At 37.1% G+C, this 27,643-nt stretch overlaps 1 protein-coding gene across 7 annotated transcripts in view; it reads left to right on the forward strand.

Moving 5' to 3' along the window:
- Positions 1–583: 583 nt before the first annotated feature.
- Positions 584–27,643, forward strand: part of acap2 (ArfGAP with coiled-coil, ankyrin repeat and PH domains 2) — a 58,240-nt gene continuing 31,180 nt past the window's right edge. For 3 of the 7 annotated variants that reach the window (XM_023954220.1, XM_023954217.1, XM_023954218.1), the window contains exons 1-8: positions 586–980; positions 14,457–14,514; positions 17,247–17,366; positions 17,648–17,701; positions 20,041–20,099; positions 22,769–22,952; positions 25,762–25,806; positions 25,901–25,996. In XM_023954220.1, coding sequence (XP_023809988.1) covers positions 928–980; positions 14,457–14,514; positions 17,247–17,366; positions 17,648–17,701; positions 20,041–20,099; positions 22,769–22,952; positions 25,762–25,806; positions 25,901–25,996 — 669 coding nt within the window. In that variant the 5' untranslated portion in view covers positions 586–927. Of the gene's footprint in view, positions 981–14,456; positions 14,515–17,246; positions 17,367–17,647; positions 17,702–20,040; positions 20,100–22,768; positions 22,953–25,761; positions 25,807–25,900; positions 25,997–27,643 lie in introns of all 7 variants that reach the window. The other 4 variants (XM_023954214.1, XM_023954216.1, XM_023954215.1 and 1 more) reach the window with 3 other exon arrangements.

The raw sequence follows: 27,643 nt of genomic DNA on the forward strand, positions 1-27,643 counted from the left end.
CAAGACGCTCCTTTCAAGTGACACAAAGATCGTCTACTGAAAGACAGATGTTTGCGTGGTTAAACTTTTAAGCACAACCGATTTAAAGATACTGGATAATGGTTGTAAAGTTTTACTTATCGAATACAAACATCTTATACTTCAAGATCCACTTTAGCTTTACCAAGTAGACAAACCAAATATGCACCTTCTGTTTAAAAAGAAAAAAACCAGCAGTTAACCAATTTAATTTAAAAGTTGTTTTTTGGGTATATTTTTAACTTTTTTTCTGCATCAGAAAACTACAGTTTTTTATACTATAAAATAAATCGAGCCAACAAAATGTTGAATGAAATACAATATTGACAATATGATAAGTCTTGGACATATAAATTTGAGCACCGGATAAATTTGACTATAGTACAACTGAGAGGCAATGTGGTTTATTTAAAAATGTAAAACAAATTTGATGGTCTTTTTTGTAAATCGATTTTTAATAGAAATTGACCCTTTCCAGACGTTTGCTGTGGTATGTAAAGACTGAATCGATTACATTTGGCACGTGCCTGTCGGTTCGTGAGCATTGTCTTCCTCTTACAGTAGACGATCTTTGTGTGGAGCTGTTGGAGAAAAGCTCCTCTCCCGCTGGCTGCAATGACCGAGCGACTGGACCATACTTTCTGTTTCCACATATGTGCGTGAGGCAGTTTCGGTTTTTTTGGGAGGCTTTCGGACGTTAAGAGCAGCGTAGTTTATGAACCCCGAGCTTTTTTAGTGGTCGGTGCTGGCCTCTGAGGCTAGCTGGCTTTCCGTAGAGTGAAGCCAGCTGGTCGGACGGGGGAACGGGTGCTAGCATACGGGCTAATTAGCCAGAAAGACTGAGCCTGGATTACTGTGTTGTATGATCAAGGGAAGCGCAGCTCTGCGGCTTCTGTCACTGCGGTAACTATGAAGATAACGGTGGATTTTGAGGAATGTCTCAAAGACTCTCCACGGTTCAGGTGAGTGTTTACAACTGGACTTTCCCTCCTCTTTTGTGGGCTACACTTTTCTATTCCTGGGGGGGGGAAGTGTCCGTGAGGCTCCAGTTCTTCTTCTTGCACGCCTTAAAATCAACAAACCAGAGACCATTCGTTCGTTGGCAGCAAATTTTTCTATTTTAGTCTCTTAAGAACAAAGAAGCTGGATCTGTCTAAGGAGCCTGCTGCTGGAATCCAAACACAAACTCACAAGAGTTTGATGACCGGAAAAAGGTCCCACTGCTGTTTTTTTAATGTATAAATTATGTAAAGATAGGAAAATACATTAAAAATGAATGCTGGAAATTACAGCAGCCATTCTCTTGCCTGACAGAACATGATACTTTTGTCCTCTCCTTTTTTTTGGATGGCTCATTCATCCCTCCAACAGTCTGTAGGGTTGGATCAGACTAAAATGTCAGATTGCTTCATTTCTTTTTAAAGTAATTTTTGCTTTTCAACAATGTAAATGTCTGCTATACACTGCAGTCCTTTGATTCACCCCCATTTTTAATGAAAAAAATAGGTTAAATAGCTAATAAAAAAAAATACCATTGAATTTTTTAAATAAAAATTAGGCTGAAAGAAACTATTTTGTTTATTTTTTGGTTGTTAAAAGATTAACTTGTGTACAAATCAACACAATAGTCTTAATTTATTTAGAATTATGCTTAAGAAAATGTAATATTTAGAATTCTCATACTATATGCATAATTATTTTGACATAAAACAGAAGTAGTTGAAAAGCTTTACTCAAATACTCAATAACTACATTATTAGTGCTAAAGTTCATAAGTGTTATCCTTGCAATCAAAAGTAACTATTTAATGGCTTATGATATTTGCATTAAGGCTTATATGTGACAAATGTAAGTTTTCTTTGCAAAACACAAGTTTTTGAAGTCCCACTCTGATCATCTTTTGATCTATTGTAAAAGCAACCCCAGTGGTCTTTTAAATATGATTATGCCTTTTTTTAAACCCAAAACATATTATTTCTTGGACATAGTTTCTGCAGAGCGCCAGGAGTTCATTCGAATAATGGATTGGGTTTCCTTTTTGTGCTATTCCAGATGCTTAAAGCGCTTACAATGTGTATCCATTATTCATTCACTTCTCATTCATACTTGGTGATGGTAAGTGACTGATGTAGCCTCAGCTGCCCCGGGGCAGACTGACAGAGGCGTGGCTGCCGGTGCGTGCCTGCGGCCCCTTTGACCATCACCATTCAAACACCAGTGGAGCTGCAGTGGAGGCAGAGAGGGTGAAGTGTCCACTGCCTCACCTCTGAGTTGTAGCTGAACCTGTTGGCGCAGAGTAAGCCTGCCACTCAAACAACATCTCTACGTCTGCTCTTGATTTACAACAATTTAAATGAAGAAATACTCTGAAATGCAATTTCAAGCTTAATTTTCTTTCATGTATTGTTCTCCATCATTAGAAAAAATGCCACAGGAACATGTTAAAATGTTCATTTGAGTGGTTCTTTCACATTTTCTTCAGCCCTAATAACCCCATCATGGATTTATGTAGAAAACATGTTTTCAATATAATTTTCAGGACTTTTAACAATAAGATCCAGTGGTTGCAGTTAATGTAATAAATTCATGACAGCTCAGCTTTTCTGGTCATTTCAACACCCATAACAGCTTTTTTCTTTCACTTCTGCAAGCCCATAAGAGGTGTAAAGTGAGATGTTTGTGCTTCACTCCCATCAGTCACTTTGTATTCCCTGGTGTTTTGAAAAAAGCATCTCTCTTTTTTCCCCCCCTTCTCCTTGCCCCCACACTGCGCTGCTACAACATCTTTTCCCAACAAACGAGGAACAGATGTTCAAAAGCCGTAGAAAAATGGAGTCCTCTTTTTATGAAGGCATTTCCTTTAGGATCATATTCAGTGGGTTGAAGAAAAGGCCCCTTCCCAGTCTGTTGACGTGCACGCCACAGTCTTCCCTGGCCTGTGTCAGATGATCGGTATGCAAGGTGTTGGCACAAACTGGTCCTTTGCTTCTAAAGTTGTTTTTTTTCTGTTACTATAATGTGTGAGTGTATGTTTGGTTGTGGATAGCAGGACTGAGTCATTGCGGCACAGTTTGAAACATGACTGTATCATCAACGGAGCTTTTTAAACAAAGACAGGAAACAAGATTAGCAGGGGGCTAGGGCTGCTCACAGGATCTTTTAAACATGGATTTTCTTCTTCTTTATAACCTCTTATGTCTTTAAACTCTATAGTTCTCCTATAACACGTTCAATTTTAAACAATTATGTCTTCCTTGAAATAAAACATAAATGAGTTGTGAGGTGATTGTTGTATGAAGATAATTCAGACGGCAATTCTCTAGCAAACTTGTTTTCTTTTTTATAGATGTTCTTTTTTCATTTATATATTTAATTTATTATGTAATTCATTTTCTATACTTCGAGATTTAATAGTTCATATATTATTTAAATGTTTTTATAGTCGTTTGCTTTTCATCAAAGGTGCACCAATTCTTTTTTATAGATAAGATATAAAGGCATATAGTATTGTTTACATAAATTGAATTATTTCTTCTTTATTACTATGACACTGCCAAGTGTTGCCAGTGTTTTATACTTTTTAAAAAATGTACTGAGCTCATGGAAAAAAGATCAATGTGCAGGTTGGTCAAATTTGATTTAACAGAACAGATGTTAAGGTTTTAAAGAACAAAATCTAGAGAAACTTCAATATATATACCAAAACCGTGAAAGGTCTGATGAACTGCCATGCCTTTTTGCTCACACTATTGTTTAGTGTATTTTGAAACAAAGAATTGACTCTACTTGGCATGATCTTCAATATTTATTAACAGTTGGTTATTCAAGGCTAACTAATTCAAGGATTTGAAGTATTGAGGGTCAACAGTCCAGAGTAATAGAGAGTGTGGAAAACAAGTGAAGTGAGTGCATGCAGGTTGTAATGGGTGGAGAAAAGTGTCAGGTGTGATGCAAGAGTTTCAGCTCAAATGAAAGGAAAGGTGCACTAAACTGTGGTGAGAGCAGCCATGTTGTCGGGCCTAGAGACAGTGGCACCGATGAAAAGACAGGAAGCAGAGCTGGAGGCAGCAGAGATGAAGATGCTGAGGTTCTCTTTGGGAGTGACCAGGATGTGACAGCACATGTTGGAGGTTTTGGAGACAAAGTCAGAGAGGCCAGACTGAGATGGTCAGACATGTCCAGAGGAGAGACGGTGAATATATTGGTAGGTGGATGCTGGTTCCACAGCTGCCAAGAAAGAGGTCTGGAAGGAAGACCAAAGAGGTTTATGGATGCAATGAAAGAAGACATGCAGGTAGCTGGTGTTAGAGGAGAGGATGGAGAAGACAGGGTTAGATTGAGGAAGCTGATTCGCTGCTGCATAACCCTGAAGGAAAAAGCCGAAAGGAAAATAATAATAAAATTTATAAGGTTATTCAAGGCTATAATTGAGGAAATACTCTCTGAACAGTATTTATAATCTTTTGGCTATAGGGTCAGTTCTAAAATGTCCAAAAAAAACATTGACTAGTCAAGTAATTTATGCTTATGTTAATGCTTCAACTTTATGTTGTTGTGTTAAAAAAATTTCCAATGCAGAGTTCAACCGTGACTCCGTTTCACATTAACAGTTATGGTTATTTATTGATTGTCAAGTTTTGTTACGTTGTTCTCTCATTTGTAAAACCTGCCTTGCATACCTGCATCCAATGATGTAACTCTTTTTTTATTTTTTATTTTTTTTATCTGATATGAATTGTATAGGACAAAAGGAGAAAAATACCTGAAAAAGAGCAGACTTGAGCAAGGAAAATAAGCTTAAGATTGGTATTCAGAATTTAAGAAATGTCCTCTGATTCACTGTTACTTTCCTCTACTTGTTTGAATGGAGAAATGAAAGATTCACGATATGTTTCAAGATTCTATGTTTTACCTGATCAGTGGCTTAATTTGGACAAAAACAAAACAAGCACAGTAACACTTAAATAAAACTATTGATTAAATTAAATCGGTTAGACAAAATGTACGATGTGCAACACTGCAACACTTTGTTTCACACAGTTGCTGAATTTAACAACTAATTTATTTCAATTAAATGTAACCACCAGTCCTCTGAAGCAGCCCCTTAGAAGCAAGAAATCACCTCAAAGCTATGATCATTTATTTTTTATTTTTTAAATATACACTGTATTACCAAAAGTACAGTATTTACTCGCCCATCCAAATAATCAGAATCAGGTGTTCTTACCATTTGGCCTGGGTACAGATGTATAAAATCAAGTACTCAGGCATGCAGGCTGTTATTTTTATAAACATTTATGAAAGAATGGGCCGCTCCCAGGAGCGTAGTGAATTCCAGCCTGGAACTGTTACTGGATGCCACCTGTGCAACAAATCCAGTGGTGAAATTTCCTAAATATTCTTGTCAGCTCTATCATAAAAAAAGTTTGGGAACAACAGCAACTCAGGCACAAAGTGGTAGACCATGTAAACTGATGGAGAGAGTTTAGCGGATGCTGAAGAGGTCGCTGACATTCTGCACAGTTAATTGCTACAGAGCTCCAAACTTCCTGTGACCTTCAGATTAGCCAGAGTGCAGTACACAGAGAGCTTTATAGAATGGGTTTCCATGGTCGAGCAGCTGCATCCAAGACACACATGACCGAGTGGAATGCCAAGTGTCGGATGCAGTGGTTTACCAGTGCACAAGAAAGGTCAATAGGACATGGATGACAGAGTCTGATGTGGATGAATTTGACTGGCCTGCATAGAGTCCTGACCTCAACCTGATAGAACACCTTTGGGATGAATTAAAAGCAGAGACTTAGAGCCAAGCCCTCTCCACCAACATCAGTGTGTGACCTCACCAATGCGCTTTTGGTTAAAATTCCAATGAACACTCCTGAACTTTGTGGACAGCCTTCCCAGAAGAGTTAAAGATGTAATAGCTGAAAAAGGTGGACCAACATCATATTGAACTCTATGGATTATATGTGAGTCCAGGCAGGTGAGCGAATACTTTTGGTAATATATGGAGGTGACAACATATGTAAAAGAACCACAACTGATAAAGTGTTTTTGTTTTTAACATGTTCCTGTGGCCTTTTTGTAATTATAGAGGACATGCATAAAAAAAAACATTTGGGAGTAAGACTGTGTTTTTTAGTATTTTTTTTTTCAAACTGATGGGATCAGGAGCAGAAAAAAAAGTTTGTATTGAAAATAGCTTTTTTGTTGCTTAGAAAATACGCTGGGCGGGTCACAGGTTCCCTTCTCTGCGCCATTCTGATGCAACCACTTGCAGACAAACATGTCCATGTAGGTCTTGGTTTTCCTAGTCCAATCCTAGTCCAACTGAATGGCTGAATAGCTCCAACATTGCTCACCATTTTTGGTGCGCTGGTAAATGCCATATATGTTTGTACCTTCCTGGAAAACCCAAAGCGCTTTACAGTGACAGTCCCATTTACCCATTCACACACATTCACACACTGATCGCAGCTCTGCTGCCGAACACTGGCGCCGACCTTCCACCAGAGGCTAGGTGGGGTGCATCCAAGGACACTTCAACATATGGGGAGGCAACCTGCAATCTTCCGATCAGACTGCCCTACCGCTGCACCACGGCCCATCTCATGTGAGGTTGGGGCTGTAAAAGGCTGTAAGCTAGCGAGATAGTGTTAGCAGAGAGCTCTCAGCAACAGCAACTCAGAGGCCAATTTCTAATGAACTGCTGCTGCTCTGCAGAAACAGCTTTTTTGATTTGGGCTAAAAACGGAATAATCATAATTAAAAAAAACACAGGGAACTTATTTAAAAGATCTCAAAAGATGCAAATCTCAAAGAAGGGACTCTTCAAAGTTTAAAACTAAACATATCTCATCATATTTGGCTTTATTATTCATCAGTCATGCTGATATTGTAGTATTTGCACTTTAAACAATTCTCTACAATAGGAGTAACTATTCCTAGTCATAAGTAAAATACAGAACATTTTAACATTTTTAGCTTAAACATCTACTTGTAACAAGATTGTGTTTGAAATCTAATCAATATATGCTTGTTTTATAATGCCAGTGTTTTGTATAAGGCACAAAAATGAATGTTAGTTTTTTTCTAAAGTTAAAATATATTGCTATAGGAAAGAAAACTTTCAAGTTAAGTTACTATTCCCTAATACAATCATAGATTTGCTAGAGGAATTATTTTACTGTCACATTCTTATGTTGGATCATGATTCAACATTGCAAAGACTTTTCAAATCTGTTTTTAATTGTATTTATGAGATTGCAGCAACTTCTCATGAAGTGTAGCTATGCATATGGCCCCATCTTTGTCTATATTTGCAGTAACCTCTGCTCTTTTGGGAAGCCATCTGTTGCAATTTCCTGTTTCAAACTGTGCAATTCAGCTGCTTTTGCTGGATTTCTTCCCCTCCTAAACACTACTGTTGTACTCTCATTCTTTTAACTCCCTCTTGATGAATTTGGCTGAAGAAGAGGAGTGTGCAAAATGGAGAAAATATGGAATTCACACCAGCTCTTGCTTGCTCGACATCTGTTTCCATTTTGGTGTTTGCCTTCAACTTGGTCCCAAAGAATATGGAGCCCCCAAAATGTAAACATTGAGGGCTGATTTTTAAAAGTAGTAATTTGGCAGACCCATGTGTTTTATGTACTTTGTTGTTTATATTTTCATCTCTCATCTTTATTTTATTTTCAAAACCGTCCTCAACTAAACACTGTGCTTGAAACTTAAAGGAAAAATATGTTAGTTTCAGTATTTGTGAATAAAATATTTGTGAATTTCCTTTGAGAATAAATGTTGTAAATCTTAAGCTTCTGTGCTTTCCTGGCTCTTTCAGTCACAGTTTAAAAAGAAAAAAGTATTTCAGACATATGGATGCAGACCCGAAGGTCATAGCAACATATTCTGATCAATTCATCCTTTAAAATATCTGAGAAGGATAATATCTAGAGTGCAGGTAAGAAACAGTGTTTCATGAATCAACTGAATTTAACCTTTATCTACATCAGGATAAATAACAGTTGACTTTGGGTTTCACATTGCTGATTGGCAAGCTGCCATCCTATGAAGTCAGCACTTGTTTCTGTTGCAATTTCCTCTGAGTCATTGACAGAGGCTGCTGAGGCAGCATGACCAACAGATATATCTGCATATCTATGTACATAGATCCTCAAAGCATGGAATATACAGGCTTGTTTTTTTCTGTTCCCATTTGATTTAGCTAAGCTGTTGTTTCTTAAACCTTATTTAACTGAGCAATTAGCTCAATTTTGCGTAGTTAAAAAAGTATCTTCAGAATAATTGTTTTGTTTTTATAGCTTTATCAGTGATTTGGCAATCTTTGATATCATGTTTATTGTGAAAGTTAGATATTTTTTTATAAGACGTGAGACTTTTTAAACAAAAATGCTCTCTGTTGGTAAATCCCGCAGTAGCTTTTTAGTCATTCTTCAGTGTTTTCTGGTCTGAAATGGCTGTAGTTTTCACCTTCTTAGTGTTTCCTTCCTGTCATAAGGAAATGACGGAGAAACACTAAAGGACGCACACCTAACCCAACATTGACTTTGTGTTTAGTCATTACAACCGTGGTTAGAATTTCCCAAAGACTATAAGCATTTTTTTAAACAAAAAATGATCTCATGTTGTTGATATTTTTAGTGTGTGTTTTCTGTGGTGGCTTTTATCTCACAAGACCCCCTTGCACGTCAGTACTTGTCTGTATTGTAACAATTACAGGATCCACGTCACGCCGTTCTTCACATTTCCATCCCCAGTAGCAGCTTTTGAATTGTTTCTCTCTTTTACCACTGTTATTTCAGTCACATCAAATAAACCACTTTTATGTCTTTTCATCAGCTTTTTTTGGTAAAGACATGGTATACTTGGAAAAAAAAAACTACAAATGTGAACACTATGCACAGTCTACTAAGAAACACTGATGAATGCAGAGGAAAGGACAAAATGACCAAAGCAACCCAGCTACACTTCAAGATTTCATGATAGGTCAGCTTTCTGAAATTGTAACTGTATTTCTTACAGCAAAGTTGGGTGTTTTAAAAAAAAAAAAACGTGAAGTAAAAAAAATCCCAAATATTCATGTTGTTTGTATGTGGATGAAAGGATAAACATCATAGTCTGATTTAGAGATAATTTTGGTATAAACATGCTCAAATGTAGATTTGAAGATTAAGATGAAGATTCATTTGGATTGTTGGAAAGTGTCATCGATCAGGATGTATAGTTTATTTCAACCAATATTTAATACTGACTCATATAAAAGTACAAATGGGAAAAAAAATGTTTAGCTGTACAGATTTTTCTCTAAATATATTGTGTAAACACGCTAAACAGTTTTACTGAATTGTTGTTTTGCTACACTTGGGTATATTAATTTACTAAATAAAGATTTAAACCTATACAGTACTGGCTACATTCTGTTAGTTTTTGAAAATGCTAAAGCTTAGTACCACCGCCCAAAATACTGAATTAACGATTTCAAACCCCAAGTTCTAAATTGGATTTTACAATTTTAAAAATTCAATCAAAATATTTTTTTTTTTCGGTTATGAAAAACAGTTATTGCTTAATTATTGATCTAGATAAAGAAATTGGATTTTACAATTTTAAAAATCCAATCAAAATATTTTTTTTGGGTTATGAAAAACAGTTATTGCTTAATTATTGATCTAGATAAAGAAATGTAGAACTTTTTATAGGAAAAAAAACACCAAGTAGGTGAAAGCATCATGTCTGCCAAAGCGACAACAAACAGATTTAAAGGAAAGTGGATTCATGGATGAATTGTATTTTCTTAGGAAAGACTTGTTGGTCATTATTTTTAAACACAGCCACAGAAAATAACCTTCCTTTACACCGGCTAACATGAAAAGGATTTTATGGGTTATGTTTCCAAATATGTAAAGAAAAGTGGTGAGAACTGTGTCACAGGCTCATCAAGACTCCTTTGTAAAACCAAAACCAAAACCCAAAACCAGTTTAACCGTTTCAGTCCTGCATGCACTTCTCACCGGCAAACTGCTGGCTGCACACCAACAACCCCACAGCTCCACAGGAGTCACATTTTCTTTTGAAGCATGGTTGCTGAGTAACTCATCAAGTCCTGCATTTGTCATTTCTTAGACCAATTTATTTCACAGCTGCTATTTTACACACATCAGTCTTTTAGTAATGTTTGCGTAGTTACAATTGAAAATTGATTTTACGGTAAGGTGTGAAAACAGAAATAATTGAAAGACCCACTCCAGTGTTCTTGGTGTTTATAACATGTTTTTCTGGTATTTTTGTAACGACAGAGGACGTATATAAAAAATTGAGCAATAAATTGTATTTCAGGGTATTTCTTTATTGAAATTGTTGTGAATCAAGAGCAAATGAAAAAGTGCCATTTGAAAAAGCCTGTAGATCTGATGTAGGTGCTACAGCCACAAGCTTTCTGCTCCACTCCATTCCGATGCTTCTACATGTAAACAACAATATCCTCCTATGTCCTTGTATTCTTTATCTGCACTGGCATCTGGCTTAAAACCGTACTGCTGGATAGCTCCAATATTTTTGCCACTTTTGTTGCACCACTGATGTTAGCTTGGATTTGTGAGGGGCTGTAAGCTAGCAAGGAGAGTGTCTAAACAAAGGAATGATGGGGACCCAGGGCAGGCTATCTCTGCACCGACCGTCCCACCGACACCTCAGAGGTGAATTTCTAATGAACTCCTGCTGCTCTGCAGAAACTATGTCCTATAAAATGACTTTTTTTTTTCATTTGGCCAAAAAATGGCATACTCATAATTAAAATACCACTGGGAATGCTTTTACAATGGATCAAAAGATGATTGGATGATTGACGTAATTGAAGACATTCTAAAAATGTAATTATTCTGTTCATGAATGCTGAATTGGTCACTTTTTACATGGAATGGGTTCCGAGGCTGATTTTTTTCCTCAGTCTTTTTCCATAGCCTTCTCCAATAGAAAGTCTTTTTTAACCGCGACACCGCGCCCCCTGCTGGTTCATCACCGCGGTGATCAAAAATCCCACACAGTCATAACTCTATTCTAATGTCAATTTTGTAATTATCTGATAGTCATTGTGTGGCTGTCTATTCCCACCATTGTTGAATTGTACTGCTTTTTTAAAACACAAATGGTTCTATACAATAAAAAACTTCCTCAGTGCTCTATTTATTTAGGAACTAGATATGTTTAACAATAAGGAGAAATATGATGAATAACTGTATGTTGAAAGGGCTGGATCTTTAAAAAGGGCCTTAAATATTCTAACATTTAAAAAGTGCATAACTCATTTATATCTGGTTATTTTCTTTTATTTTCCTCACTTTCATGATATAGAAGTTTGATTATATTGTCTCCAGGTTGGAATAAAAAGATTGCTTTCAGAGTAAAAACAGAATGTTTTCTTTATTGTTTAAAATCAACCATACAGATTCAAGTGATGAGACCCATTGGTATAAAATGAGACCAGCACACACATGGAGAAACCACCTTTTATTGTGTTTTGGCGGGTTCCTGCTTCGTGATGCAGCTGCTGTGTGTTTATCTGTGTAAAGCAAACATTTGCATAGTTCTTTGAAAAGAAAGACACAGCAAAGGTCTTTGTATAAAACACAAGTCATTAAAATGAGACAAAAAAGGAACACAATATAAAGAGAAAAATGTACTGTTGAAACGTGAGATTAAAAATAGAGCTGAAGCACAGCTTTTTGAGGAGAATGGAATGCTTTCCTTTTTTTTCCAGTGAAATGAGAAAATGAAATGGCATCTTTTTGGAATAACCTGGGCTTTATCTTCAACCATCTTGTATACGATTCAATATATGCGGATGAGTACATTATCTATATATTACACATCCATCATAAATAATCAAGAGAACAGAGATGGCAAACTTTGTAAATTCTCCCCCTCTGTGTGGTGTTAACAGTCATTCTTCAGCTACTTTTTTTTTTTTAACGTTGCTAAAACCAACAAAGTGTTTTTGATTTAGTATGTGTTTAAATCTCTACTTTGAAGACTACAGTCAGACTTTCTCGAAAAAGCACTACCTCCTCTTCACATCGCACTTGTAGTACAAATAAGTCATTAATTTTCTAGAGCTTTTTTCCCTTTTTATCCTCACTTATTCTCTCAGACTTCAAGGTCACTTGTGAATAAATGTAGAAAAATATAAGCGTAAGTAGAATTTTCTTGAAGTTGGACACAATGAGTCTTCAAAGACGATGACTTTGCCGTTAGCAATCGACACAGAAGAGCAGGGCTTAGAATATTTTCCTCAGCTATGACTCAAGTTAATACTTGGGAGAGTAGAAAATGATTTATTGCTTTTGACCCGGTCCATGCCCTACTTGTTTACGTGAGGACTGATTTTACTTTGCTTTGATTGGGCTTTTATTAAAATCTCATGGATAAGAGTAGTATGCCATTCCCAAATAGAGTCTTTTTTGCCTTTGACATGGTTTTAAATCCATATATAAATAATGACGACGATAAAACTTTAAAAGTTGAAGAATCCATAATGCCCCATGCAGGAAAATAACCGAGATCTACATTATTTATCATAGTATGCGGTCTCACAGTTTCAAAAATAATTAAACTAACTGATAACGGTTTAAATAAAAATACATTTTCACTCATTTAGCTGGATTTATCTTTGTACAAACATAAAAACATAGTTCAAATATTTTCAAAAACCTCACAGTAGAATTTCTAATCCTGATGTGTGGAGCCAAAATATTTCAATCACATGGACCATCTAAAATTGATTTTAGTCATTTTAATCCTCAGCATTTTATGTTACTGTCTCATGCAAAGTAAAAGAAGAAAGTAGGAAATTAGGGGAAAAAGGTAAAGAACTGAAAAGGAGACATGTCAAAACAAAAAATGACCTTATTTATAGCAGAATTAATAATAAAATGTCATTTTTCTAATGCATTAAGATATTAGCTAGGGGCCTAAGATATTTCAGAAACACAAATTTGCAGTTATGGAATTGCTCCGGAGAGAAAATTGCTATTTCAGTATAACGTTAAAATGAGCCACAGCAGCTAAATTTGTGAGTTTCATGTTCAAAAATCATCTATTAAATCACTTAAATAACTAGACCATCTACACTTTCAGGATGTCATTAAAACATCGAAAAGCTATTTTTCTATAAAAAAAATTCTGTTAAGTATTCTATGGCCTTTCCTGAGAAAGCTTTTATGCTTTAATATTGTGCAGAAAAAGGCAAAAGTACCAATGAGGATAGGAAAATGCTGGCTGCTGTTACAAAGAATGTTTGGTTTCTCTCAACAGCTTTTCTAAACATAAACTGGAGAATTTAACAGATGGGTTTGCAGGGAATCCCAAGCAAATGGACCGTTTGGAGTGGACTCCATCCATTTAATTGTTTGCTGTTTATAGAAACATGGCACTTCATGAATTTTCCTTTCTCCCAAAAATTTTGGAAACTTGTTTTAGTTTTTTAACCTCTTAAGACCTGGCGTCCACATGCGTGGAAATTACATTTTGGGTTATATTACCACAGCAGTTAAATCTGCTTAACTGGGGCCCTGTGACTAAAAATCTAGAGGGTTTGCCTAAATATTGGCTCCAGTCTTAAGATGTTAAGTGTTTTAAATTGTTTTTTTTTAATTTAACATTGATTTAGTTTCCATTCGTCTCATTGATGTGTCTGACATTGAGGAAACCCATAGGTCTACTGTACAAATAAAAGCAGAGTCTGAGCTGAAATCAGTTGATTGAGTCTTTTCTTCCTGTTTTTGTATTCTGAAGCTCAAAGACTCTTGATCCAGTGGAGAACCAATCTGTCTTGTCACATTTTAGAAGACCAAGTGCCAGACTTGATTCCAACCATTAGGCCTGACCCAGAATGACAGCTTTGTGTTTGGCTGCATTTAATGGTTAATGAGTTAGTTCATGGATGCGTCTGATCTCTGTAAAGCTGGTGTCACGGTTGTAGTTCTTTGTGGTTGTGTTCCAGATGTCTTTTGTTTCTATCATGTTTTGAGTTCAGTTTCCTGTTTTATTTTGAAGGGCTTCCTGTTTCGAGTTTTGCTTTTGGTCCCCATCTGTCCTGAGTGTTTCCACCTGTGTCTCGTTTGTCTGCATGTATTTGAGTCCTGTCTTTCCCTTCCTCCTGTGCTGCTCCATAGGTTAATGTTCCCCTGTTTTAAGTGTGTATAAGATTTCGAGTTTAGAGTTTGCCTGCCTGATGCACTGGTTTTGGTTTGTAGTTTTTGTTTTGTTATTAAAGCAAGCCCCTGTTTCCCTGAAAACCGTCTGCCTCCTCCAGCTCTCTGCGCCTGGGGGCTTCACTCATTCCCCGTTCGTAACAGCTGGAATATGTGCAGGAAGTGCAGTTTTCAGATTTCAAACCTTTGTGTTTTCACTTTCCACAGAGCCACCATCGAGGAAGTGGAGGGGGATGTGTGCGAGTTGGAATCCAAACTGGACAAAGTGAGTACCACCCAAGAAAAACATTGTTTAGTAGTTCATTTGTTCTGCTGTGTGTAGCACCAGCTAAAGAAAGGTGCATGTTTGCCTTGTGTTTAGGTAATGGATGACTAGAAAAAGAATCGGATATTCACAGCAAAAAGTCACAATGAGTTTTCATGTTTTCATTGAAATTTCCATTGAACATACAACTGAAGCTCACTACACTTTAGGGACCCTCTCCATCATCTTTAGATCTATTTTAATAGCGTTCCCAGTGGTCTTTTAATTATGAGAATGATGTTTTTAGCCAAAACCCAGAAACCTGTGCCGTTTTCTTGGACAGTTTCTGGAGAATGGCTGTAGTTCATCAGACTGTTTTCAGTTAAGTTTTGCTCATATGAAATCTGCATCTCTAACGTTTTGTTGCTGAGGTCTGCACTTACACTTTAACTGTGTAACCCTTGTGCTATTTTAGGCACTTTAACATTGGGAGTTGGGTCATCTAGACCCACTAGACAGTGCTCTGAACCTTTTTTCTTCAATGATTTCTGATCCTCACTGGTGTCCATGGATGACATGAAATCTTTCCACTTTTATCCACCTTTGTCATGGTAGGGAGAACACGTCAGTGTAAGGGTGGGGTCATCTAAGATAGCACAAGGGTTAAACCTTTTCAAATAAATGAATAACCTATTCAAACAAAGGAGAGTTGATCAGCATTTGTTCAATGCTTTGACAGCAGACCCTGGAGAGTTCAGCTATGCTCACAAGCTGAGCGTGAACCTTAAGATTGAAAAGCTCTTTTCTTTGTTCCTGGACTTCGACTTAGGCTCCCGCCCTCCTCCACCCCCCACCTCTGTGAGTCAGCCGCAGCCTCACTTCCCCTTTTACTGTTTAGTGGAAGGATCAGCAGAGAGTGGGTGTGTTTGCCTGCATAAGTATGGCTGTGATAGTGTTAATGTTACCCATGACTTGGGTGGAGACGACTTTAAGAGGCAGAAGTTCAACATTTTTCCAATTTTCTTTTTTTTTACCAAGCTTGCTTTTTTCTGACCAGAACGCAAAAGTCAAACAATAAGTGATTTGCTGAAAAAGGGCTGGCTAAAATCCCATTCCGATCAGTTTTTAAAAATTTGCGAAAGCGTTTCCAGTGGTCTTTAAATATGATTATGCCGTTTTTAGCAAAAATCATAAAAACTGTCATTTTCTAGGACGTAGTGTCTGTCGAGCGGCAGTGGTTCATTAGAAAATCACCTCTGTGTTGTGGACCATTAGTGTGGAGTAAGCCTGCCCCTACTTACCGACATCCATCTGTTTACACACTGTCCCAGTAGTTTACAGACTCCTCACTCCCCCAACCTAACATTACCTTTGTAACGAAAATGGCGAGCAATATGGGAACTATCCAGCTGTACAGTTTTGAGGCAGATGCCAGCTCAGACGAAGAAAACGTCGTCTAAAATAGGATGCTCCAGAATAGAGCAGAGCAGGGAGCTTGTAGCTTCTACGTCCCACTTACAACCTTTTTCTATAGAAGTTTTAGCTGCTCTTGGTTTACTAAGTTTTGAATGAAAATATACACAGAAATGCAATAGTAAAAATGACGTGTTAAATTACATGTTAAAAAACACAAATATTTGATATTCATGTGGAATGTAGCAGTACCTCCTAGGTGTCCTAATACATACTAAATATTGTATCCTGACACTAAAGCTAACATTCTGATAGCTTTATTTATTTTTTTCATTTTTAAAAAGGACGTGTCTTCCTAAAAAGCTTATAAACGACATTAAGAAATGTTAGTATGTAATAGATTATAAACTATGAATATTAGATCTTCTAGTCGAACATGCAAAGTACTTTAAAGAAAAATAAATTACTCTTTTTGAATTTGTCACCTTATTAAAGGTGTTTTCAGTTGCTCAAAAATTATTGCCCTATTTTCACAAATGTCTTTGATTATGTGTTTGTCATCAGAAGCCCAGTCATCCTCTGGAAATACCTGAAACTTTCGTAGAAATGAGAGAAAAGCCATGCATTTTCTCTAAAATGTGGCAAATTATTTTCATTATTATCCTTTATTTTCTGTCTTTACTTTTGGAAATGTGGCGATCTTATGAATCTCCTAGAAAAGACCAAAAATATTTTAGTTCAAATAAAAAAGGTCTGTTTCACCGTTTTTTTTCTCTGTTTGTGGCTTCAATTGCATCAGCAAGTTTACATTTGTCTATATCTGTAAAGCAGTTTGCTTTATAAATACGTGTTTACACAAAGCACTTTTACAAAAAAAGGTTTGATTAATTACAATCTCAGAATTTGTTCTACTTAGTTTTCAAATCGAATTAATTTTTATAAATAAGATTAATTTTAAACTATGTTTAGTGGTTTTGGCATCACATACACTTTCAGACTGTCATCTCACATGTGGGAGTAGATAAATTCGAAACAGCCAGATTGAATGACCAGATTACGTAACCTGGAATTATCTTTGCTCCCAATGTGTCACAAGTGGGAAAAGTGTCTGTTGTCAATTATCCAAGAGATTATGCAGGCTCTTGGCATCTTGTTTTCAAGTGTAAATCCTTTAATCTGTTTGTCCAGGTTTTATTCTTAGTCTGCTTTTATCTGTGAATCACAGCTGTTACAATTAGAGAAAACGTAGAAAAGAACTGAGTTGTCTGGTCTGTTTTAATACACTCTGGATTGTCTCTCTCTAATGTTCACCTGTGGTTTTCTTCTGTTTTGTTGACTAGTTGGTGAAATTGTGTATCGGGATGATTGATGCTGGCAAAGCCTACACCGCTGCCAACAAACAGTTTGTCAGTGGGATCCGGGAGCTTGCCCACCAGTCCACCAAAGATGAGGTCATTGAGGTAACAACGATAATCTCGTTTAATCTGGAGCAACTACCGTTAAACAGCTATAGGCGGGATTTAAAAGCAGCCAAGATTTTCTTAAAGTTAAACCTGCAGCTGTTGGCTGTTAGTTGTTCAGTATAAAAACATGAATGCGATTTTTTTTTTTTTTTTTTTTTTTTTTTTTTTTTTTACTTTATTGTAAATCATTTTTTATTTTATTTGTTCTTCATAGATGGGGTTGCCACAGGCATGTCCTCAATGTACCTGAATTACTGTCTTCTCCCTTTTTTCCACAGTCTAGTCTCACAAAGTTTGCAGAGAGCCTGCAGGAGATGATCAATTATCACACGGTACGTCATCACTTATTTAAAGAGGATGGGTTTATGTACTGTTACAGCTTCTGTTGAAATTTATTTGTGGAAAAGAGCTGCAGAGGAAAGCGTAGTTGCGGCCCAAACTCTTTGAAGAAAAAGGATTAAACATGTTTTCTTTTAGATATATACTTTGTGGTTTAAAGTGAGCAAAGTGGCTGTCGTCTAACTTCACTCTGAAGCAGGCTCTGCAAGGAAAAAAATGGGCCTTTCCTGGTCTTTTATTTTAAACAATGGCCAGTTTATTACTTTTTTTGACTGTTCTGTCCAACAGCTAAGCAAGCAGATTAGAGCTGAAAGCCATTTGTGTTGGACAGGTTTTACCATCACAAAAACAGGTTATAGAACTTCAAGAAACTAGAGTGTAGATTTGTATAAACCCCTTTTTGTTGTATTATTTTTATTTATTAGTTACATTTAGTGTGTGGGGGGAGGGAGAGGGGAAGAATGTGAGAGGGGGGGTGGAAGAGAGTAAAAGGAAGAGAGCTGAGAAAGTGGGGGATACAAGTACTGATTTGAATAAGTCATTATTTTAAGCTGTAACAATTATACCAGATCTGCTGGAAAGACAAATATTACATCAAAGGTGAAATTCTGACACGAAGATGAGCGGAAAATGTCTGTCCATCAATACACTGTGGGTTAGGAGGAGGGATGAAGCAGACAGGGAGCAGTGTGGCAGTGTGCACGTGCACGTGGGGGTGGAGATACATGCATGCTGCCGACGTGAACCGTGTGTGCATAAGGGGAACCAGCCAGCCAGAACGGGAGAGGGGAGGAGAGACCCCCAGGCCAGGAGCGCCCCGGCATCGGGACTCAAGCAGCCCGGGAGGGGGGGGGGTTTGGTTTCAGTTTATTACTGAAAGCAAAGGAAAGAAAAAGAAATGAAAACTGAAATATTCAGGGGTTTTGTCATTAAAAGGTAGATAGGCCTTCAAAAAATGACAGAAATCAGAACTGAGAAGAGATATTTGCCAAAGATTTGTTGGAGAATTTGTGAACTGCCAAAAGAATCTTTGAAATCTGTTTTTATACAAAGACATTGATGAAAAAAAGCCGCAATTTTAATTCTGTTTAACTTCACACAAAAATAAAGTGTCAACATTTCGACTGAAATGTTGCTTATTCAACAAATATAATGCCAATAACTGTAATTAGACACAATTTTATAAAAACTCTTTAGAAATGGTTAATTGAGAGGTGCACTGATAACCCAGATTATGTTAACTCCTGTTAGATTAACAATAAGCATGTCTACATTTAAAAAGTTAATATAATCCCAGTGGTTCAATTTTATGACCACCAAGATGTAAAGAAACATCCCTGTCATGTTTGACCTTTCTAAATTTGTTTAACCAAGATTAATTGTACATTTATGTTTTATCTTACTAGGACTACTGATAACTTTATATTATATTGAAAAGTATGCTGATAGCGTTCTACTATATTGACCTTTTCATTCCCATGACAACCTAATATGACATGTCCCTAAGTATAATTTATTTACAATTTTTCAGGAATTCTTTAAAAAATGTTTAAAGAAATACCATACAAAACTACTGACCACTTTAAATTCTATTATTATTATTGTTTTACTAATATTTTCTGTAAAAATACATTCACATTCGCTTTTTACAACCTTATTTCTGTGGCAAATGAGTTCTTAAATAAAAAAGATGTCTTTGATGTTTTTTACACAAAGAAAAGCAATGTGGGAGGAAGACCACAGTGACTTAGTGACTGAGTTTTCACCACGTCCTCCTCCTAACCTTCCAGTCTCCTCTACCAGGAAGTCTCCAGGAGCCGCAGTGCAGGCCTGCAACTCTTACTCATCACAGGAGACTCTGACCACATCAGCTGACTGTCTGATAGCTTTTTGCCACTCAGCGATCTTCTGGTGCATATTGGTTTTTCCCTGCCACGCAGCTCATGTTGGCTTTTCTTGGAGCAAAAGATCAATTAAAAGTCCTTATTAGGAAAACAAACAAAACTAGTGTGTTTCGGTGAAACTCATTTTTAAGGAAACGTGAGTTAATGAGAGTATAAGTCAAATACAGAAAACGACCCACCACATCATGTCTTCTGTTTATGTCTTTTATGAGGGGATTTTACTGAGTCAGCTTGTTTGTGTAAATTTAACAGCTTAATTGCACCCGCTGTTGTTAACAAAGCCTCTTTAGACAGAAATGCTGAATGCTAAAGTGGCCTTGAAAAGGAATGTATTTATCAGCTTTTTTCCTGAGTTTCAGACTGTGTTATCCTGTTTGTGCCTCAATTTTCCATCGAGTTTCTAAAAAGTCAAACTCTTTTCTTTACAGATATTGTTTGATCAGGCCCAGAGATCCATAAAAAATCAGCTGCAAACATTTGTTAAAGAGTGAGTATCAATTTAATAATTAAAAACTGGGGGAAAAAAAGTTTTTGATCTACAAAATGTCTGTTCTGTATGCTCACATCTTGGAGAAATTTGTATCAAAATATCAATTTATTGCTTGTTATTCTTACCTTAAAAGATAAGATTGTTTGTATGGTAAATAGTGGTGCCTGATGATTTTTTTTATTATTCGACTTTTATAATCACTATTTGCCTAATGTTGTATATTCCATGTTTTGTAATAAAAAAAGTATGGGGATCTGTCAATAAGAAAAATTTTCATAAAGACAAAGTTGTGCACAAATTAATAATCTTTGCACAACTTTGCAAAAAAAATATAAATACAAATTTAGTTTTACGTTTAGCTTGTCTGTTTTGAACACGATTTTTCTTTGTTTTGAATTTGACTCTTGCTTGTCTTGAATACGAAATTTCCCCGTTAACAAACTGTCAAAAAAACCTTGCGGGGTCACAGGTGTAAACATCGAGTCCCGAAACATCGATTGTGTTTAACGTTTTTATAATTAGCTATAATAATACTTAAAAAAAATGTGACCTAAAAAAAATTTCAGTTGTCCTGATATAGTTATTGTTCACCTTAAACTCAGAAAGAAGAAAAACTTTTTTTCACAGCCTGGGGCCTCATTTATAAAACTTTGCGTAGGATTTGCGTCAGAAGTGGCGTACGGATGAAACGTAGGACGTGCGTACGCACAGAAATATTCAGAGTTATAAAACCGTGCGCATGCACATCCTACGCATCTTTCCCTTAATAAATCACAACCAATTCTAAATGCTGCGCAGCTTTTGCGGCCTCATCACACGCCCATAGTTGCCCATAAATAGTCCGTGAAACGCCCACAAATGAATATTCATTGATTGCGAAACCATGCCAAACACGGAGAGAAAATCAAAAAAACGTAACTTCACTCAATGTGAAGTAGAAGTTATCGTTGGCGAGGTGGAAAAGAGGAGAAAAGTGTTGTTTGGAGGGCACAGTGTGGGCATTACTAATGCCAAAAAGGCACGTGAGTGGCAGACGCCGTCAATGCTGTAGCCTCACAACCTCGGACCGTGGCCGAAATAAAAAAGAAAAGGTCGGACATCAAAGTCAAAGCAAAAAAACGTCTAGCGCTGTACCCCCCCCCCCCCACACACACACACACCCGTGTCTGCCACGGGTGTGTGTGGGTGGGGGGGGGGGGGGGACACCGGAGCTGACCCCTCCTGATAAGAGACTGGCGGCAATAATTGGGGAATCCCTTTTAAGTGGAGTGGTGACTGAGGCGGAGGGGGACACCGACGCGCCAGATGCACGGGGTGACACACCCCCAAAAGCCCGCAGAGGAAGTCGGAACCGGCTCATAAGCCACTCGTCCTCGTTTGCCAACAAGTCTCCTTGCTGTCTAAAGATACGTTCACTCCGAATTCTTCCATTTGCCATATCTTCTAAGAGCGCAAGATCAGCCATTGTGCGTCATTACGCATTGTGATGGGGCATTTTATTTCCATCCATTTAAATTACATCTGACAAGCTACAGATGTCGGTAATAATCGACGTGGAAATGGGAAATTGATCAGCGCAAATGTAATTTCTTGTTGCTTTATGAATGGTGAGACATACGCCATACATTGTTTTATGAAAAATAAAACAAACTAAATGCATATGCATGAATACCATAATTCTGTAGCTTATGAAGAAATATTTTACTATGAAAACAACTTTCCCCAGTGGGGAATTAATGCATCTGTCTCTATCTATCCATCTGTCTGTCTGATTGCACCTATATCTGCTCCGCCAGACGGACACATTGACGGGAATATCAGTTGTGTACATTATTTCGTTCTGTTAACTATATTATTTATATTATTTATGAGGATGAATTGCACAACATGCCAATATTGCAGAACATGTTTCACTTTTCTTTTTGCAAATATGTGTTCATTTGAATTTCTGTTGTAATTTTCGTTTGTTGTTTTTGTTTGTTTGTTTCACTGCTGATCGATCAAACGTGTTCGTGTAGGCTGTTAATTGTAAGACTTGCTTTGTGAAGTCTTCATGTTATTTCTGAGAGGCAGTATTGTCATTTTCACTTTCACGTGTTTCTTCCAACTGCCGACGTTGTCGCCGTTTCTCATTTCACCCGTTTTTGTGCGTACGCCTGGGTCAGAGCTTGCGTGGAGGACCGCACATTTTCCCGTCAAGTTTGCTTTTTATAAATCTCAACTATTGCGTAGAGAGTGGCGTACGCCTTCTTTTGTGCGTACGCAACGTTTATAAATGAGGCCCCTGGTCCTTGTGTGTACTCGGATACAAAGCTAGGCGAGCAGTCAGCAGGCATATTTCCATGACAGAAAGGCTGTTTGCTTGGTGAAGAATTATTCAGCTTTCTCACAGATGTCATGTTTGGTCTCTACCACAACTTCAGCTTCAAATCATGCTGCCCTCGCTGTACCCCAGAAATGGGAAATCAAAGCTCTGTGCTTGTGGTTCTCATTATGCTACAGACAGCAAATTTTCATCAGCTGCTATATGCCTTCCAAAATTAGACATTTAATTCTGTATTTATGAAGAACTGACAATATTTCCTTTTTTTCCTGTTATAAACTAGACTAAATGTACCTATATTTGATATTGGTAGTTCAACTTTTTTTTCTCCCCTTCTTTGCAGTGACCTGAGAAAGTTCAAAGAAGCCAAAAAACAGTTTGATAAAGTGAGTGAGGAAAAGGAGACGGCCCTAATCAAAAATGCCCAAGCTCCTCGCAATAAACAGCATGAAGTGGAGGAGGCCACCAACATCCTCACTGCCACACGCAAGTGCTTCCGGCACATCGTCCTCGACTACGTGTTACAGGTGCAACACGCCTTTTCTACATCTGAATGCAGAAGCGTCACAGCATCATGAGACAAATGCTCTTCTTTTGGAAAAAAAGGAAGCTAACAATTGCAGAGAAGCTTAAAAAACTGAACTCATTGTTGACGGTCACATGCAACATTGAAGTGGAAGTTAAGGCACAGCATCACATTAGAATTCCTGATACAGTGAAGCTGCATTTGCTTTTACAATCTTCAATGTTCTGATATTACTATCATTCCTTTACATTACAATTGATTGGGTGTTAAAAAAAAAACATAGTATTTTAGCCCCTAAGTACATCTGGAGCAAAAAACAGGGTTAGGGTTTTTCAGACAGAAAAATGTTTTTATTAATTAAAATAATTTATAGCATATTTACAGACATATCTAACTGCTCTAGAGGGGCTTGTTTGTCAGTTACCATGTTTGATGTTTGTGCCCAACATGCTTAACGTGTATTCACAAAGGGATGCTCTCTTCTCCTGTTTATTCTTAGTGTGGAAATATTTTTAGCATCTGCTCTCATGAATATTAAGAGGAACTTCTCTTCTTGTTTGCTTGGTTGTGTGCAGTTTTTAATTTTTGTTTAAGGTCAATGGAAACAAACAGCTAATTTCAGTACATTTTGAGTTGAGCAGAAACTATACAGAGATTAAGGTGCGCTTATAAACTGTAACTACCATATTTTTCATAGTTTAAGTTGTGTTTTTTTTGGCTGGGGGTGCAACCTATTCTCAGGTACAGCTTAAATGCCAGTTTAAAAAAAAGGCTCAAATGTTTATTTTTTTCAACTGACAACTGCTACAGGGCACTATGTGTGTATCAGTATTTGCTACTGACAGCAGAAGACAGCAAGTCATCAAGATAGGCTACAGAGACACAGAAGGACCGCTGAAAGCGGCTGTCTTTCAGACACAACTCTGACAGCAGATGGTGAATTTCACCGTACTTGGAGAGTCTCTGAAAGACTCTCTCTGTGCCTTAATTTTATTTTTTGGAAAATGTTTTATGTGGTCACCGCATGTGGTGAGAGCTGCTTGTGTCATAGAAATCATCAGCTGGGCTTAGAAATCTGCTGAACCATGGCAGCTCCAATGAATACTTGCTGATTTGTGATAGAACAGCTGTTAGCCCTTTTATTGGAGCATTGTAAAGGAACCAATAGCTAAGACATGTTGGTATAATTTACCCCATGATCAGGCGGTGACGGGAAACCCAAAAGCACCTTTTAACACGAGTGTAACATTCTGCCTTAGCAGAAAAACTCATTAGATTAGGCTTTGGTTTGAAATATATATATAAACGCGCCTCCTTTAAAGTTTTACATGTAGTGTGGTCAGTCAGCCCTTAAAAGATTGCAGATTACTGCTTCAGCTGTGCTAGCACCAAACATTTAGGATCTTTTATTGTTTTAGTTTGGAGCTTTTTCAGAATGCAGGAAACATTTTTTTACACTTTGGAAAATGTATATTTGCTCAACAAGAATAAAGTAAAAGTCTGAAAGTTTTATAATTTGTTTTTAATATAAACACATTTGATGTAACAAAAACCAACATGGTGTCATTGAATGGAGATGTGAAATATCCCAGGTAGCTTGCGTAGTTGTCTAACTTATCCTGACCAACAAAACCTTTAACATAGAAACCATTTCCTAAAACTGAAGCCTACTTAAAACACAAAAAAGCAAAAACTGTGGGAAATTTTACTGGACATGCCAGTAAGTCAGGCATTTTAGTCTGCAAAACTTCCATGAGAAGTTTAATTTTTATTAATAACATTTTCAAAAATTGTTTTCAGCCACCAGCCTCTTACTTTAAGTTATAAAGCTATAACATCTGTGAAACTTGTTTAACTGTAATTTTATATTTAGTAAAGAAACAAAAGTGTTAGGCAGAATTACCACAGCTTTACAACCAGTCAGCAACCAATTGCTCATAACTTTTCCTTGCGGCTGTTTTCATTGCATTGTACTAACTAAATTGACATTATATTCGGTCCAACTCCAGTCAAAACGACTAAATGCCTATAATTAAAGAGAAGAAGAGAGCTTGTAAAAGTTGCAATACATCAACTATTGTGGTTTAGTGAAAAAAAATAAAAAGGAAAAAGCTTCCCTTTCATGATAGGAGTTACCACCTCTGGATAAATTCAAGCGCAGTTAGAGCGGAGTTTCAGCCATGAAATTATTGTCGGCCACAAAAAGGGTTTTAACTTTTGCTCTCTGATGTAGTGAAGTGTGGTGACCACAACCAAACCTTTGGGTTCAGGTCAGTTCATAAGCATCGGATAACGCTCTGCCTTGCTTCCTTGTTGCTAAATGCATCACCACACCCAGTCTTTACTGTTGGCCAGATGGGGCTGGCAAGTGTTAGCCTCCATAGTAAAAATCATGTGTGCATTCTTCTGCTGTAACTTTCACCCTAAAACAATTTCTCTCTTAATGAGTTAAGCAGTCCATAAAAACCATGGCTCGACTCCCATGAAAACAAACACATTAGGCTGGAGTACTTTAGGCCTGTTTTAAAAGAAAAAATGTTGTAAGTGGGTTAAACTTTGGGGTAAACCTAGAACTTTGAGCTCCCCCTGGTGCTCTTGAGATGCAGTTATTTATGTCATGTACTTGCCAGCTTAAAGTCTACTTTAGTTTTATGCTTTGCATATTTCTTTCTCCATTTTCTCCGACTAGTGTTTTCTCCAATATAGCTTCATTTTGCTATCCTAACTAATCATTTTGGTGTTTTTTTAAAAAAAATGTGTTGCAGATAGTTTATTCCTTCTAAAATGTTTTTTATTTTTTTATTTCCCAGATTAATGTTCTGCAGTCCAAAAGAAGATCGGAAATCCTGAAATCAGTACATTTGTTTTTCTTTATAATAAATTATAACTACTGTATGTCTGCCTTTCACATCATACTAAAAACACGTTCCTGCTTTTTTTTTCTTGAAGATGCTGTCTTTCATGTATGCCCACTTGACGTTCTTCCATCAAGGCTACGATCTCTTCAGTGAACTGCAGCCTCTTATGAAACAGCTGGGTGGACAGGTACACTATTTATAATTTGCTATTGAATTGTTTTTCCAGTAAATGGTATTTATATTTTTGATTCCACTCTTCACAAAAATGTTTGTTTCTTTGATCTACTTGAATTGGGCCAGATTCCTTAACCAGATTTTTTTCCGGGGCCAAATTTTCGCACCGGTTTATAAAATAGGGGTAATAAAAGCGTTGTAATCTTTTTGCTAAAAATCTGTGAAACAAAAATACGCTTTTATTTATGGAGAAGTGCTGTGTTTGCAAAAAGTGTCAGTAGCTCAAAGCGACAGATGCAGGTAATGGCACCATTTCAAAATGATGCTGTTCCTTGAATTCGTATCTGCATGTACTTTTATGATCATTTGATGCTGCCAGAAAGATTTCTGGGTTTTTCAAGCTGAAAAAGCAAAGTTAATAATTGTAAAGAGGAGGAAGTGGTTTAAAAACAAGACTTAAGATCAAAGTAGATTCATTACATTTTATTCTTTGGAAAAGATATTTACTTTAAAGTCTCAGGAAATAAATATGTTTACAGACAAGACAAACAAGATACCTTTGAATGTTAATAACTAAACATAAATTATAGGTTAATGCATTATATTTACCAACATGGCTCAGTATTACGTTGTTGGTTCTTGTCTGCATAGTTTACTTGTTTTTTTTTTGCTGAGCTAATACCGACATTTGTTAAAACAGGTAAAAACTAAGCACTGCACTGGATTCTGGGCAAGAGTTGCTAGGCAACCGGATGTGCTGCATTTATGGACTAGACGTGGGCAAAATATTTTCTGTTGGCATTGTCTTGAATGACGTGGTGTTTGGAGTGTTTTCTGCTTTTGTGAACAGAAGCAGATTTTTATGTTAGTTTTTATTTGTCTGTCTTTGGTAATAGAAAGTTGGCCGCCGCAAATTAAGAATATTGTTATGAGTTTTGAGCTTTCCGTGGTATAGGATAGGAGGTCACGGTTGACTTTGGTGGTAACAAAGTCCTTGTTTTCAAAGTAGTTTTTGTCTAACTTCGAATCTTTTTCCTGGTTTTATGATCCTCAGAACAAAGTACTGCAGGCTAGTCAATTCTTTGTAGCTGTGAAATTTTTACTTTAAGTCAACTCGTACATTTAGCTTATTTGTCTTTCTCATTCTCATCTCATGTGTGTCAGACAAAGTATCAGTGGGGCTGTGCGTTTGTGGCTCTTCCCTAATAAACACAGCCTTCCCCCTGAGATAGAGCAGCATAGCTCACAGATGATTATCACAGCAGAGCTGCTTGTGGCAAGAATGAGGAAGAAAGCTGTTTGAAAGGTCTGTGAAAGGGAAACTCCCAATGTTTGACTGTCAGCTGAGCGAACACAGCAGAGAAACCCAAAGGTGGTCGAGCTTGAGAAAAGGAAACGGTCGGTTTTCTAAGCTTAAGACGACGACTAGATGAGACCTCTTTCAAGCGTGGAGTTTGCGTTTGCTGATGAGGGAAAAGTGGACTTGTTTTTTTTAAGGAATGGATAAACCAGAAGAAGTTGTTGTGTTTATTTTGTTCGCCAAAAGCCAGATCAAAAAGCTGAAGCAGCCATCCTCTTTATTGGACCAAAGTGAAGAGTGACTTAGCGAAAGAAAAGAGAAAGAAAAGCAAGAGGACGGAAAAAAGCTGCATCTTCAAAG

Source organism: Oryzias latipes, chromosome 4 (genome assembly GCF_002234675.1).
Source record: "Oryzias latipes chromosome 4, ASM223467v1".
NCBI classification, from domain to species: domain Eukaryota; kingdom Metazoa; phylum Chordata; class Actinopteri; order Beloniformes; family Adrianichthyidae; genus Oryzias; species Oryzias latipes.